At 41.2% G+C, this 16,092-nt stretch overlaps 1 protein-coding gene across 4 annotated transcripts in view; it reads right to left on the reverse strand.

Annotated features, from left to right (window-relative positions):
- The window catches only part of MARCHF6 (membrane associated ring-CH-type finger 6), a 118,308-nt gene that overhangs the window by 18,901 nt on the left and 83,315 nt on the right, over positions 1-16,092 (reverse strand). For 2 of the 4 annotated variants that reach the window (XM_073332351.2, XM_073332350.2), the window contains 5 exons: positions 13,957-14,158; positions 12,202-12,271; positions 11,559-11,654; positions 7,811-7,992; positions 6,146-6,280 (listed from right to left, as the gene is read on the reverse strand). In XM_073332351.2, coding sequence (XP_073188452.1) covers positions 6,146-6,280; positions 7,811-7,992; positions 11,559-11,654; positions 12,202-12,271; positions 13,957-14,158 — 685 coding nt within the window. The remainder of the gene's footprint in view (positions 1-6,145; positions 6,281-7,810; positions 7,993-11,558; positions 11,655-12,201; positions 12,272-13,956; positions 14,159-16,092) is intronic. The other 2 variants (XM_073332352.2, XM_073332354.2) reach the window with 2 other exon arrangements.

Genomic DNA, 16,092 nt, shown 5'->3' on the forward strand with positions numbered 1-16,092 from the left:
GGGAGGTACATGCTTAAAGGCTTGAAAGCAATGAAAGAGGGATTTATGGTACAACAATTTTCAAAACAACTTTGGAAATCATAATATCAGCTAGAATTCCTAGGTAATACATACGCTCATCAAATCACGACAAAGACATCACAGATCATAAAATGGCAAACTTGTATTCAGATTTTTTAAAACAGTTTTTGTTAATACCTATTTACCTATAATTCCTAGAGCTGGTCAAAGAATTAAATCCTATTTTCATAAAAATTTCAAAATTGTTTTCATTTTAAGAAGTGTTATCAGTTTTTAACTCCCCCCGCCCCCACACTCCGATAAACACATACCCCAAAATGGTTATCAAACTTTTTCGTTTTAACAAAAAACGCATTGTTTTTGATAAATGAAAAATGTTAATAATCCTCAAAAGAGTTTTCAGTAATTTTTTAAAAAACACATAGAAAAGAGGCACTTTTTTGCAAGGAAAATTTGACAACGTTGATACTTTTTACAACAAAAATGTAAGTTTTATAAAAAAGGTCATCACTGACAAAAAAAACCTATTTCAGGAAATTTCAAACACTGTGTAGTACAGCTTGAAGAATTAAGAGTCAACTTCTACAGCAATCTTAACTATGGAGTCACTATATGGTGCATCCATAATCCAATCTTTTCAGGAAGCTTTGTTAACAAGATTAATGAAAGATTTTATTAAATTTAATTCCAGACTTCTGAGCGTTTCCCCTAGTTCATATTTGTTTGGAACTGAGACAGCGTTTCTGTCTGGATAATCTTTTTCATTCGAAATTCTTTGTTCTTGTTATTCCCATTATTACGTAATGATAGTTTTATGAATAATCACAATCAGACTTGTATAACTGTTATTAGTAACAACAATGTACATTATAAAGACAACTCCACAGTGGTGGACAATACAAAGATGCTATGTGAGATTCAATATGTAAATTAAGTTGTCTCTTTCACGTTGAGACTGTTTTACACACCTAGTTATTGTAAGTAAATAAAAACTTGTTTGCATAGAAGTTAGAGATTCACCATCTCAGAATACTTTTTGTTACTTGGTAGATACAGCTTTTACATGCTATCTTATACTGTGATTAAAAAAGCTTATTCAAAGTTCAGTTTGGATGAAACAAACAACTAGTTGTCACTTACAGCCCATAGTAACTCCACTTACTGTATCAACCCCTTAGAGGATCTTTGCCCTCCTTTCCTAGCCCATCTTAAAATTGCTAGTCGAATCCAATTAGCAAGGAAATTCAGAGTTAACATGGATAATCTGGGTCAACAGTTCCTCCTTATGTGATTTTACACAGGTAGGAGGCGAATGACCATTACTATTTTCAAGTACCTAGACCAGGGGAATGGGCAGCATTAAGTTAGCATAAGGCCACAGAAATCCACTAAACCCTTTGGTGGGCCATTTTTTCTTAACGGCTACATACTGTGTAACTCAGAAATGTTTGCTACAATACAGCATGTTAATATACAATTCACCATGGATTAACAGTGTAAAACAGAAGTGTTCTTAAATATAAAAAACGGCTACTCACCTCTCATAACTGTTGCTCTTCGAGATGTGTTGCTCATGTCCATTCCAACAGGTGTGTGCACGCGCCACATTCACGATCGCCGGAAGCTTTTCCCTAGCGGTACCTGGAGGGTCAGCAGTGGAGACCCCTAGAGTGGCGGCAGGGTCATATATACATCGCCATGAGGGCGACTCACCGCCCGTTCAGTTCCTTCTTGCCAGAAGACTCCGACAGTGGGGAGACGGGCGGGACCTGGAATGGACATGAGCAACACATCTCGAAGAACAGTTACGAGAGGTGAGTAACTGTTTTTTCTTCTTCGAGTGATTGCTCACGTGCATTCCAAAAGGTGACTTCCAAGCGGTTACCTCGGAGGACGGGTCGGAGTTCACCTGACTGTCGACTGGAGGACTGCCAAACCAAAAGCAGCAGCATCCCTCGCCTGCTGGGTAATTGCGTAATGGGAAGAGAAGGTGTGGACTGAAGTCCACGTTGCTGCCTTGCAGATGTCTAGGATAGGGACCTGTGCCAGGAAAGCTGCAGACGTTGCTTGTGCTCTGGTGGAATGCGCTGTAATAGGTGGAGCTGGAATTTTAGCCAGGTCATAGCACGTCCTGATGCAGGACGTGATCCATGATGAGATTCTCTGTGATGAGATAGGAAACCCCCTCATCCTTTCTGCAATTGCAACAAAGAGTTGTGGTGATTTACGGAATGGCTTTGTGTGTTCAATGTAAAAGGCTAAGGCCCGACTAACATCTAAGGTGTGAAACATGTGCTCCCTGTTGGTGGCAAGGGGTTTAGGGCAGAACACAGGCAAGAATGTGTCCTGGTTCACATGAAACTGGGAGACCACTTTGGGTAAAAATGCAGGGTGGGGGCAAAGCTGCACCTTGTCTTTATAAAACACTATGTACGGGGGTTTGAAGGTCAGGGCTCTGAGCTTGGATACCCCTCCTCGCAGAGGTTATAGCTACTAGGAAGGCCACCTTCCAGGACAGATAGGAGAGAGGGCAGGTAGCCATAGGCTCAAACGGGGGCCTCATGAGAGAGGATAGGACCAGGTTTAGGTCCCGGGGGGAACGGGCCGATGTACAGGTAGGTAAAGTCTGCCAAGGCCCTTAAGGAACCTGCCCACCATAGGGTTACTGAATACTAATCCCCCCAGCATTCCCAGGTGGAAGGCCAAAATGGCCGCCAGGTGTACCCTTAGGGATGATATCGCCAACCTTTGGCACTTGAGGTCCAAGAGGTAGTATAGGACAAGGGGAACTGGGGCTGATTGTGGGTCAGATCCTCTTTGTCGGGACCAAATGGAGAAACGCTTCCACTTGGCCAGGTATGTGGTTTGAGTGGAGGGTTTTCTGCTTCCCAATAGGACTTCCCTGACCGAGTTTGAGCACTGAAGTACCAAAGGGTTCAGCCAGGGAGTTTCCATGCTTTGAGGTGGATGGACTCCAGGTTGGGGTGCTGCAGCTGGCCGTGGTCCTGTGAAATTAGGGATAGGCAGATGGGGAGCTCTATTGGTATGACCACTGAAAGGTTCAGCAACACGGTGAACCAGTGCTGGCGGGGCCATGCTGGTGCTATCAGAATCTACGAGGCCCTGTCCTGGCGAACCTTGAGGCGCACTCTGTGTGTGAGGGGGAACGGTGGAAACGCATACATCAGGTGCCCTGCCCAAGATAGGTGACAGGAGTCCGCAATGGAGCCCGGGCTGTAGTTCAGGAAGGAGCAGAACCTCTGGCACTTCCTGTTGCCCCGCATGGAGAACAGGTCTGTATGGGGAAAGCCCCACTTCTGGAAAATTGAGTGGGTGATATCCAATTTGAGGGACCACTCATGTCCCTGGAACGAGTGGCTGAGGCAGTCTGCCAGCTCGTTCTGCGCCCCAGGAAGGTATGACGCCTGCAGGTGTATGGAGTGCGTGATGCAAAAATCCCACAGGGCGAGGGTTCCTGACAGAGGGGAGAGGATCGAGCACCACCCTGTTTGTTTATATAAAACATTGCTGTGGTGTTGCCTGTGAGTACTGATACGCACCTGTCTCGGAGACGGCTCTGGAATGTCTGGCATGCCAGGCGAACTGCTCTCAACTCTCCGACATTGATGTGCAGCGACAGCTCTGCCTGGGACCAGAGGCCTTGGGTTCTGACACTGCCCAGATGAGCTCCCCAACCAAGTGCTGAAGCATCCATAACCAGGACAATCGTCGGTTGGGGCTTTGCGAAAGGTACTCCCGCACAGACCATCTGAGGTTGGAGCCACCAGCGGAGGGAGCTGAGTATTCGCGGGGGGAGGGTCACTATTGAGTCCAATGAATCCTTGCCCTGCCTGTGCACCTGTGCTAGCCAAGCTTGTAGAGGTCGAAGGCGGAGCCCGGCATGTTGCACCATGTATGTGGAGGTTGCCATATGTCCCAGAAGCCCCATACAGTTTCTGGCTGTGGTGATTAGGAAATGAAGGAGAGTATGAATAATGTCCAAGATTGCTTTGAAGCGTAGCTCTGGGAGGAACGCCCTTGTGACCGTACAGTTCAGGAGGGCTCCAACGAAGTCTATCCTTTGAGTGGGGGTCAGGATAGACTTGGGTTCGTTCAAAGTAAGGCCCAGTCTGAGAATGCGTCCCTGACCAGGGATACGTGCTGTGCTACCCTTGTTTGGGATTCTGCCTTGAGAAGCCAGTCATCTAGGTATGGGAAAACCTGGACCCGACGCCTGTGGAGGAACGCTGCTACAACCGTCATACACTTGGTGAATACCCGAGGGGCAGAGGAAAGGCCGAACAGAACGCCCTGAACTGGTAGTGATAGCCACCGACTACGACCTGATAAAACGCCTGTGGGAAGGGATAATTGAAATATGGAAATATGCGTCCTTCATGTCGAGGGCGGCGTACCAGTCTCCCGGCTCCATTGAGGGAATGATGTTGGCCAGAGAGACCATGCGAAACTTCACTTTTTTTATGTATGAGTTAAGGTCTCGCAGGTCCAGGACAGGCCGAAGCACCCCCTTGGCCTTGGGGATAAGGAAATAACAGGAGTCGAACCCCTTCCCCCTGAATTGCTGAGGGACCTCCTCTATCGTGCCTAGCGCTAGGAGCGACTGAACCTCCTGTAAAAGAAGTTGCTCATGAGAAGAGTCCCTGAAGAGGGATGGGGGAATGGGGGTGGGAGGGCGGTACAGAGCAGAATTGGATAGAATATCCCACCCCTACCGTGCTGAGGACCCAGCGATCTGATGTGATCTGAGCCCAAGCCTGGTAGAAACGGGAGAGTCGGTTCACAAAGGGACGGGAAGGATCCGTTAAGGTGACTGGTGCACCGTCCTCATGCGTAACTTCAAAAGTTAGGCTTAGGGTCAGGGGGCTGTTTAGTCAAACCCTGGCCTTGGCCCGAAGAGGACTGTGGCTGCCTCCTATTGTTTCTGCCCCTCCTTCTAGGTGGTCCTTGGTAGAAGCGAGATGGGGGCTGAGGCCTAAAAGGCCTTCTCTGAGGTGCCGGGTCCTTCCTCGGTGCCGGGACATCCCGCACCAAGGCTGGTGCACTGCGTACTGAGGAGACCAGTGCCAGTTCCATCTGTGGCTGAAGGGCCGACTCCATCAAAAGGAGTTTCAGGCGGTAGTCCTGCTCTTTCTTTGTTCTGGGTTTAAAGCCCCTGCAAATAGGGCACTTATCTGTTTGATGGCCCTCACAGAGACACTTGAGACAATCGGCGTGCGGATCGCTTGTGGGCACAGCCCACACCTCTCACACGCTTTAAACCCCTGCAGCCGAGGCATACCCCAGCGCCGGGGAGAACAATAACTACAACTATTAACAACTTGAATAACTATCTACACTGAAGACAAAGGAAACCACTAGGCTAAGCAACTTGTGAGCAAACACTAAGCTGTTCCAACGACCGTCATGGGCGGTAAGAAGGAACTGAATGGGCAGCGGGTTGGCAGGGTCATATATACATTGTCATGAGGGCGCCACTCTAGGGGTCTTCACTGCCGACCCAACGGATACCGCTAGGGAAAAGCTTCCGATGAGCGTGCATGCAGTGCACGCAGACACCTATTGGAATGCACATGAGCAATCACTTGAAGAAGAAAAGCCCTTTACAGCATAACCTTTAAACAAACAACTTAAGTCTTTCACTAACCCCTTTTCCAGTGTGCAGAAGAGAAAGGGATTAATACATGAAAACATCCAAAAATAAATATCTTCAAGTTTTTTCTCTGCCTTTCCCAGTCTCTGCCTCCTCTCTGCTCCCCCCTGGACACAGGGTCTACCACATGGGCAGTACTTAAGTTATATAGGTCAAAGATGGGAGGTAAAACAGATCTTGTGAAAATCTGAACCTGTGATCCTGAAGAGTCAAGCAACCTCCTTCTGGGTTAACAGTGCTAGGAACCCTCATAACCCACAAGTTGCCTTTTTTTTTTTTTTTTAAGCACTACACATGCACAGAAACTGAAAAATGCTTTAATACTTAATCAAATAGGAAACCATACCTCATACTGTATTTATAAAAGCCTTTAGAGAACCTCATACTCCAGTAAAAGCAAGGAAGTATTGAAAGTCTGAATTCAATTAAAAACAAAACCAGCAATTAACTGACCTGCCATGGGTAGAATAGAGGTGTCTGATCCAAAGGAACTCTCAAAGGAGCAACAATTACCAGTTCAAACAGAAGACCAAGCAGAAGTGGAACCACACCAGCTAGTAGCACAGCTACTATCAGTGTCTTCATTATCTAAAACACAAAAAGCTGGATTTATAAATGATGCGAGATGGCTAGTTCCAGTCAAAGCTGCACCTCTCAATTTCTCAAAGTTTAAAGCCTTTGCATGTTTACTCTTAAGAGAAAAATAAAAAGGCAGAAAAAATTGATACTGAATTTGTATATATGCAAAATTAAGTTCTGTTAACTGTAAATTACAATACACACCTGTAGTTACAAAATCTGTATTTTTAATGCTTTTTAGCCCAAAAAAGTAATTAACAGGATCCTCTTTGATGTCGTCTTTTTTTTTTAAACCACATACTCATATTTGACTGTCGTAGGTATGGAAAGTACCCAATGACCAGTACTTAATCAGGAAGAATTCTTTCAGTGTTTCTCCTCCCCAACACAGTTATGATCAAGATGTGAGTTTTTTGTGTTATTTACAGGTTATGCAGTATTTGTTAAATTGATTAACAGATTGAATGTAATTCTGTCCTTGAATTTTTTGCATATAATAAAAGCAAAGGCATCCTGATCTAATTAACTTTGTCAGTGCAGGGTGCAGAGGACAGACCCAAGGATATAATTTAGTATTGATATTGGCCATTTCCTTTGGCAAACTAAATGAACTACAAATGAAGTGAAGAATGTGCTGATCAGGGAGACAGTTACGGCATGAAACATCTATTAAAACTGCTATTGTCTGTAAATATCTAGTAAGATGTAAGCTTGAGAGGATCTTTCACAGGTTACCCCATTCCCCATGCATCTTTAAAACGTATCCATAAAGGGAAAAAATATGTTACCATTCCAGAATTATAGCAAGGTTGAGTATGGAAGTTCTATAACTAAAACCAATTGAGACAGGGGAGGGCTTGCCTTGACTATGATGAAAACTTCCCTCAGTGTCTAAAGTCACTATTAGCATAAGAACCATTATGAAAATTGTCTCATCATAATTGGAGAGGAAGTGGGTTTTTTTTTTAAAGTATTCATCTGAACAACGCCACAAATTTGGTGATCTGAAAGAGCTTTCTGAAAATGTGCACCATGCAGCTACACAACATATGCCTGTACAAAAAAAATGGTTTCCCATAACTGACTATCATCTCCAGTCTTATTTTTGGCACTTCACGAATACCGTTAAGTCTCTAAACAGGTGAACACTTCACAATTTTCATCTGTTACTATTTACAGAATAGAAGTAAACAACTGTAAACAAATATTTCTTGAGATCATGTGATACTGGTTTTCACTGGATAGTATCCTGTACTATGTTTCATTTAAATGTGAACATAATAGTTAAATAGTTAGTACTGTGGCGCTCAAAGGACTGATTCATTAACATTCTGTTTGAATACGGTTTCCATCGGAACAGTGATTACTGTTCAGAAGTCCAAACTCAGACTGAGTAGCTTTAGGGGAAGGAGGCTAGGGATCAAAAAGGAAAAAACAGTACAAGGTGAGTTTGAGAGGAGGAAGCAAGTATAACTCATTAAAGAAGCAGAATATGCTGTTTGATAATACAGCAAAAGCTTTCTTCTATCAAGAACTTACCATGAGGGACCACTCTTTAACCTTCTGAAAAATCACTCTGCGACCCTGCGGCATCCATGCGACTAGAACGGTCACCGCCCGAATGGTTAGCCAGCAGACATAAAGACCACAAGCAGCTGTGTACAGTTCATGGATTTTGGCTGCTCCCGTCCAAAATGACATTAACCAACGGCCAGCAAATACTGGAAATGTAGAGATTAATAAATATACTAAGACTAAGTAGCAAGATTATTTTACCTATCAGTGAAGGATGACAATTATAGTGTAAATTTGCCTCAGTCTTAAACCCAATGTAAAATATGAGTTTTCAAAATCTTGTGCTGAGTTCACAAATATTGCAAATTTCAATTGGTTTGTTATCTCACATCCTAGACAAAAAACAAAACATCCAGTTAGATTCGCGAACTTTAATTTCAAGGATAAGTTTAAAAACAAAGCTGAAATAGTAATGGTTCATTCTCAAAATTTATGGCATTCAATTCCATTTGTGGTATTCAATCTAGCACAAAACAAAAGTGTCTAGAGTGCAACAAAAATGTTTAGATACATTCTATCAGTAAGCTTGAAACTGGCTCATTTTCCATTAATACTACAATCTCGCTACAGAAGTACTCTTAGTACCATGATGGTGGGGACCATGAGAGCACCCCAAGTATTTAAAAATAGAAACAATAACTGTCTTTCTTCCGTACCAGGCTATAGGAGAAATTGCTCCATTGTCTTATTTATAGATTTCGTTTGCTTGCTGGCTTATGTTTAGGAGAGGTTGGGTGTGCTGTGTGAAGTTACTGAGAAAAAATTAAGTCAAAGATAGGAGTAGTTTGAAAGAAGTCCAGGTCCATGGTCATTATCTCACTCATCTCTCACAGTTACATAATTTAGATATATCAAGTTACATAATTTAGATATATCTCCTGTGAAAAATACCGTCTCCAAAAACTTACTAGCCTCCCCAACTGGTTGACAATTTCAATGTTCCGGGGGGGGGGCAGAGTTACTGAAGGAGGGCGAGGCTGCAGAAAGGCGCTCTCTCATGTAGCTAAGGGACCATCTCATGGAAGGCATAAAATATCAAGAGAAGGAACATGAACTGGACTATTTAATTGAGAGTAAAGGCAGAAAGAAGAGTGTCAGAGGGAATGTTCACAGCAACTTCTATTGCTAAGCAGACTGGCTGTTGCATTTTGTACCAGCTGGTGCTTTCTTGGTTTTATTCCTGGTTAGCAGATGCAGCAATCAAGACTGCAAGTCACAAATGCATGGATCAGACTGGCCCTGTCTGCAACTGCTAGGACAGGGTGCAATCTCCACTTAATGGGTCAGTAACCAGTTACAGGTTACAGTTGGATTTGTTTGCCACCCTGCCTATTTGGGCATCTAACAGCACTAAAAAGAGTTCAAAGGGTTTGCCTTCACTAGATAATTAGTCCATGTTAAAACTTGTGTTAACTCATGTGTGTAATGTGATTTTGTAGTCAGTATAGACAAGAACAAGTTGTGTTCAACATGCATCTTGTCATGGTTAAAAATGTGGTTTCAGTAGGATTTACCCACGATCATGTGATGTAATGTTACACACTATTTGTTCCTGTCTACACAGAATGCAAAATCATGTTTAACATGCTAAGTTTACACAACTCCTCAAGGTCATATTCTAAGATGACCTAATTGTCCAGTGAAGGCAAGCCTTAAAAAGGATCTCAAGGCTGTATGCAGACTGACAATTTAAGGGCAAAGTGCATCACTTTGTGCATACCAGTACTTTATAGTATGGTAGTGTGCCAACGGAGCTCACAGCACAAATGCGCTAGGCACTACACATAAAAGTATCAAGACACAGTGCCAAACCAATGTGCAGACTTTGTTTTAAAATATCATGTACATTTATGACAATACGTTGTTTTAGTTACAATATACCATACACTAGCATTTATAATTTAATTTTGCTTTAGTTTAGGTTATTATAACTAATCACAGTTTCCGGGGAGTTAAGTAATGAAATGGGTTGGTGCACCAGCCTTTTACCACTAAGCAAAGTTAAAATTCTACACTGAAACACCAGGGAACTGTTTCTTTCCTCATTCTTTCTTACACCTTTTTCCCCTCACAGCAGTCATCTCGCAATTATCATTCTCTGAGAACCAGACTAGATCAATTATTTATGGTTTCCATGGGCCAGGCCAGATATGTTGTTTACAAAGCTGCATAGTGACATTTGCACACATGCAACCCACATGATGCCTCGTTGAAATGATCCCCCCTTTCTGCATAAGACCTAAAATTTATCAACAAGAGTTTCCATCACTACCACACAAAAAAAGGAAGACTTATTCCCCACCCTTTAAAAATAATAGTTTACTAGCTTTCAGTACAATACAATTATAATGTAATAATCTGCATATAATATCAAAGTATCACAAAAGGACAACTCAAGATCATTCATAAGATTAATTTAATCACTAAAGTGTATTGGTCTATTGGTAACTAATAAGAATACCACCAGGACTTCTGTAACCACAGTAGCCAGAGGTTAGAATTCCCTAGCTGACAGTGTTTAAACTTCACTTATCTCACTGAAAGTACAAGTGAAACAATTAGTTACAAAGTGCTCCAATAAACACTGATAATATTCACCCCCAAACTCCTCAAAAACCAAGAGTTTATCCAATAAAAAACAGAAAAACACTAGAAATGAGGGCTTGTATCTAAAGGCTTGTCTACACAAAGCAATAATGTGAACTGCGGGGGTATAATTTCTAAAGTGCACTAACATGCATGCATGCATCCATGCAGATCCAAGAGGTTCCCTAGTGCACTTTAACATGTACTGTTTCAAACAGCACTACATTAAAACACAGTAGGGAAAGATTAAAAAGCGACTACTATATAAGATATACTATTCAATACAATATATAAAAAAATAAAAAAACTCTGATATTTGGACATTATATAAAACTCAAATTCTAGAAATAAGCCCTGAAAAAATGAAATTAATAAACCACGAAAAACAGAATCTCTATTGTTCTGTCAAACAATTTCAGAAGTATGCAATGAAGATGCACAGTTTACAAAGATTTGATTAATATTCTGTCCATGAAAACAGAGTCAATGTGTATCAGTACTGCAATCTCTAATATACAAACCATGTGCAGTATTAAGTCTCACTCCCTCCTTCAATACTATCAGATGAATGCTAGTCTCAATAATTCAAATCCAGTCTTGACCTCAAAGTCATGAAGGTGATCTTGGTGCATGACAGATGTGGCAGTTTCCTGAAACATCTTTGGGAGACCTTACTGAATTACTTTTAAGTGTCATTGGGGTACACAGTATTAAATGAATGGTTTATGTATTACTGTGAGCTGGGATTGCAAGTAACTTCTCTACGGGGAGATATGACAGATGAGAGACCTGGGGGTTCAGAGGACTATATTGAACAATGTGCCAGATAAGAATGGACTTTTTGGAACAAAAAGTGTTAAGTGGGTTTCCTGGGGAATATATAAGGGAAGATGAATGAAAATTCCCCTCCCTCAGTTATGCAAAAACCCAGTCTTTTGAAGTTATACCTTGAAGAGTGAACCATTGTCTTCTGATCACCTGTTACGTGAGGCCAAGATCAAAGGCCCAAATTGTAAAAAAGAAAGACTGAACTACTCATGGTTGTTCAGGTTTTGAATCTGAGAGAGTTATAAACTTATAACCACAGGGAAAACTCAGCTGTGGGTTTTGTAGGACTGATACCTACCAGAGTCAGAGGTTGGAGTTGAGGTGACCTCTGGTAAGCTTTTTAGTATGCATGAAGGTTCTTTTATTATTTGAATGTTTTCTGTAATGCTTTCACCTTAAGAAGAAACATGCTTGCTTAGAAAGAGCAGTTTGGTAACCTGTAATTGTAGCAATTACAATGTTCATAGCTTCTAGAGAGAAAAAACAGCACAGACACTGGCCTTCTAGGCCGTCTGGCTTGCCAGAGATATCACACTGTAGACTAGGCAGGGAACTTTGCAACCTGGAAAGCCCCTGGTCGGGAGGGACACACACATAGGTCTTTGTCCAAGAGAGGTAAAAACTGAAGAGCTAGGAGCCCGAAGTGGGTTCCCTCAGGGGACCATGGATGGGGAATATAGGTGCAGTTGCTTTGAATTGTGACAATAAGATGCTACAGTGGTCATCCGTCTCCCTTCCACTGTATTGACATTTGGATAAAGACACCATTTCTGATTTATGAATCTGTCGTTTTGAATTTAGACTATTACGCTATCAAAGAGGTTAAAAACAGATTCCCAACATTTTTCTGTGATTGCACAGTTTCAATTTTAAACCAACTATTGCCATAAATGCAAGTATGGGGTGTTTGTTTTTACACAGTATCATAGCATAACACGTACCTGGTAATGTAAGGCAGATAAGACTGGCAATCAGTAATGTTATACACATGAAAACAATCAACAGAAATATCTGAAAGACAAAATACAAAGGGAGACAGTTAACAGAAAAACTGAAAGTTGCTTAACTGATTGTTAGCAAAACATTAAAGTATCAAAATATGCATCCATTTAGAAATCAGTAATCTAGATAGTAAATGCAACACAAAATTTCTATTCCAGTTATTTTAGTTCAGATAGGAGAGCAGACAATCAAACTTGCTGACTCATTATTCAGCTCCTCAATTATTAACAGGATTCTGTTGTCCGCACAGTCTCAGATATTTGGGTGTTTCCCGGTCCATTGGAAACCCTGATTTATTCACCAACCAAACTGCATAAAAATGAGCAGAGGTACTATGGAAAAAACAGTATTTAATTATGTCATCAAAATATTATAGTGCTAATACACAAGGCAGCAGAGCTAAAGATTCACAGGCAACCTTCAGAATTTCTCACCTTTTGACCCTTTCACTTCGATACGCTAATATTCTATGCTTTGGTTTGGGCATTTCTAGGTTTTTCTTGTTTTTAAAACAAAAATAAACAAAGTTCCATCTGCTACAACTATTTGGGAACAGGAGAAGACGACCATCCTACACAGTATTCTGAGAGGCAAGGGCTCCTGTGCCTCCTTTGAAATGCATAGGTGTCACAGTTCCAGGGTTAATTGCACCTCTGTGGTCTGTTCCAAGACACCTCTTTAGGTCACTCTTGCGAAACTCAGAAGCCCCACACAATCTTATCTTCAGCTCTGCAGCAGAAAATCTCTGCTCCATACTATGGACCTGACAAGTTCTTTTACACTTGGCACCACTAAATGAGGCTGGCATAGGTTCGGTCTGCTCTAGGGGCAGCTCTGAACAGTTTAGACTCCTTCAACGCTCCCAATCCCTAACCAGCACCTGCACGAGAGGTTTACTCCCAGGGGCATAACTGACTTTTGCTCAACCTGGAATTTCAGCTACCACCAGGCGAGCTAACTTTGACGACCTGTAGATTAGTCTAGAAAGGCAAATTCACTGCATGTAAAAGTTCATAATAATAATCAAAAAGTCAAGGCAAGTAAATTAGTAAAAAATTCGACTTCTAAAATACATGCACCGCACTTCCAACGTCTAACGCTGACAAAACAATCTCATTAAATATTACCATAGGGGAAGAAAATACATTGGACAAGTAGTTGAGACACCACTTTTACAATTCCTCAGAACTAGTAGAGGTCCTTTTGATTATCTACTTGCCGCCTTTAAAATATATATATACACATGCACACACACTCTCTTCTTCCTATCTTTAATTTTTTAAAAAACACTAGATAAACAAAGCTGAGCATTCATATTTCATCATGGATCACAATATGTATGGAATCTATAATAATTGGATGCAAGAGGGCATGAGGGGCTGGTTATATATGTTTCAAACTGAAGAAAAGTTATATTAAAGTCAACTACATGAGTATAAAGTAGGAAGACATTTGCTAACAAAATAATACACAAAGTCCAAGATACTAAGTAAAGTATGGGGCCTTAATTATTTAGCTTCCAAAAATGATGCTATCACCAAATCTTCCTGAAAAGATATCCTATGTTCTTTTCTTTGTTTATATTACTGTAGTTCCTAGGAATCCTAGTGATGGACCAGGACCCCACTGTATTCTATGTTTGTACAGCACTAGCAAAGAGATGGTCCTCTTTTTAAAGGGTTAGCTCTACCTACCCTGAGTGGGAATTTTAAAGGCCTATGGTAAGGCTGGAAACCCACAGGTCCTCCTTGCTGAAGTATGGCTTGATGGGCTGCATGAAGACCTTCTCCCACAACTGGAATGGCATTGTTATTGCGAGCATGCTGGTTATTAGGTTGCTGGTTTGCATTGTTCTCATTCTCTTCCTGGTCTCCAAGTAAGTAAGAATGGAGGTCCCTGTGGCAAAAAGCATGAAATGATTGTGTAATTTCCTCTGGATTTGTTACATGAACGAAAACCTAGAGAAAGCACACCACAGAGCTATATTCATCAGCATTTGTTTAATGAACAAGGTAAAAGGACTGATCACTGAAATATCATGAAGCAACACATAAAAAGCAGCATTTGGCAGGTTTCATTCTTTTTTCTGTAAGTGTTCTACCTGTTGTTTTTTAGATATGTTAGAACATACAAATCTTGGAAGAAAAACAATTTGGGTACAGGTTAAAAGAACCGTTGCAGCACAGCTACAATCTGAACCAACTGAGTCATTCATCTGACTATTTAAAAACAATATTGGTTACAAAAATGTCATGAACAGAAGAGGAAAACTTTGTCAAAATCTCTGCTGGTGTAAACAGGCACAGCTCCACTGATGTAAGAGTTCTCACTTTTACTGGTATTATGTTGGCTGGAGATTGTTCCTTACATGGCTGGATTAAACAGGACAACAACATATCAACTCACATTGTGAAAAGTATCTTCAGCGTAATAACTGGGGAAGAGGCAACATTGTTTTTGTAAAGGGAAATCACGCCTTACCAATCTACTAAAATCCTTTGAGGGGGGTGAAACTGGGCCTCAGTGGGTCACAATTTGAGGATGCCAAATTCAGGACAAACTGCTGAGAAATAGGGCAAACAACCCAAAACTGGTGGTTATTCTTCCATAAGATATACCAAACCAGCAACAAAAGTAAACTTCTGTTTCACCAAACTGGCTAACAAGAAGCCATAAAAGCAGTTTCCTTAGGCATTCCAGTTCTTATTTCACCACCAAAAACACTGAACTTAGAGATGCATGGTTCTCCACAACCCGTCTCATTAAATAAAAGGTTCTTCTTTCATACACCCAAGTCAATATATAACTCAGATCTTACCCAAAAATCACGCTGATACCAATCCTTTAGTATCTAAAATCTAAAAGTTTATTTATAAGAAAGAAAGAAAGAAAGAAAGAAAGAAAGAAAGAAAGAAAGAAAGAAAGAAAGAAAGAAAGAAAGAAAGAAAGAAAGAAAGAAAGAAAGAAAGAAAGAAAGAAAGAAAGAAAGAAAGAAAGAAAGAAAGAAAGAAAGAAAGAAAGGCGAGAGTTAAAATTGGTTAAAGGAATCAAATACATACAATAAATGCAACGTTCTTGGTTCAGGCTTGCAGCAGTGATGGAATAAACTGCTGGCTTAAGTTAAGTCTCTGGCTGCTTCCAAGTCATTGGAAGGTCCTCAGTCCATTGCTTAAAATACTTCCATTAGTATAAGTTTATATAGTCCAGAGGCCTGAGCAAGAAAGAGGCTGGAGCAGGATTGAGGCAAAATGGAGGCATTTTCAGGGCCTTTTATATCTTCTGCCATGTGGAGGGAATCCCACTGTTCTTACTGTGGAAAATTACAGTAACAAGATGGTGGTTGGAGTCACATGGACAAATCACATGTCCATGCATTTCGCCTAGTCATTGCAGGAAGCCATTACCTATACTCCACACAGTACATTTGCAGGACAGTCCATTCAGTGTAGATGGGTGTCTCCCATTGTCCACTGTCAGTTAAGTGTTTCTTGATGAGCCACTTAATTTGAATAGTCCCTCCAAGATATCCTGGCTAATTACCTTGTGGGCATTACTGCAGGAGCAAACATTTGCAATCCAGGTATAGAGCCAATATTCATAACGTCAAATACAAAACTGATCTATGCATGCAGATAGCATAATCATATTAAGCAAATCATAACCTTTCCATAGACATCTGACATGCCACATTTTGTACAAGATTTCTTGCAACTATGTAACAGTAGTTGCAACAATCATCTATATGGTCATATTTTAATTAGATAATGTCACAGGGGATCAACAAGCACGTGGACAAGGGGGATCCAGTGGATAAAGTGTACTTAGATTTT

This window comes from Lepidochelys kempii, chromosome 2, assembly GCF_965140285.1.
Source record: "Lepidochelys kempii isolate rLepKem1 chromosome 2, rLepKem1.hap1, whole genome shotgun sequence".
Taxonomy (NCBI): Eukaryota; Metazoa; Chordata; order Testudines; family Cheloniidae; genus Lepidochelys; species Lepidochelys kempii.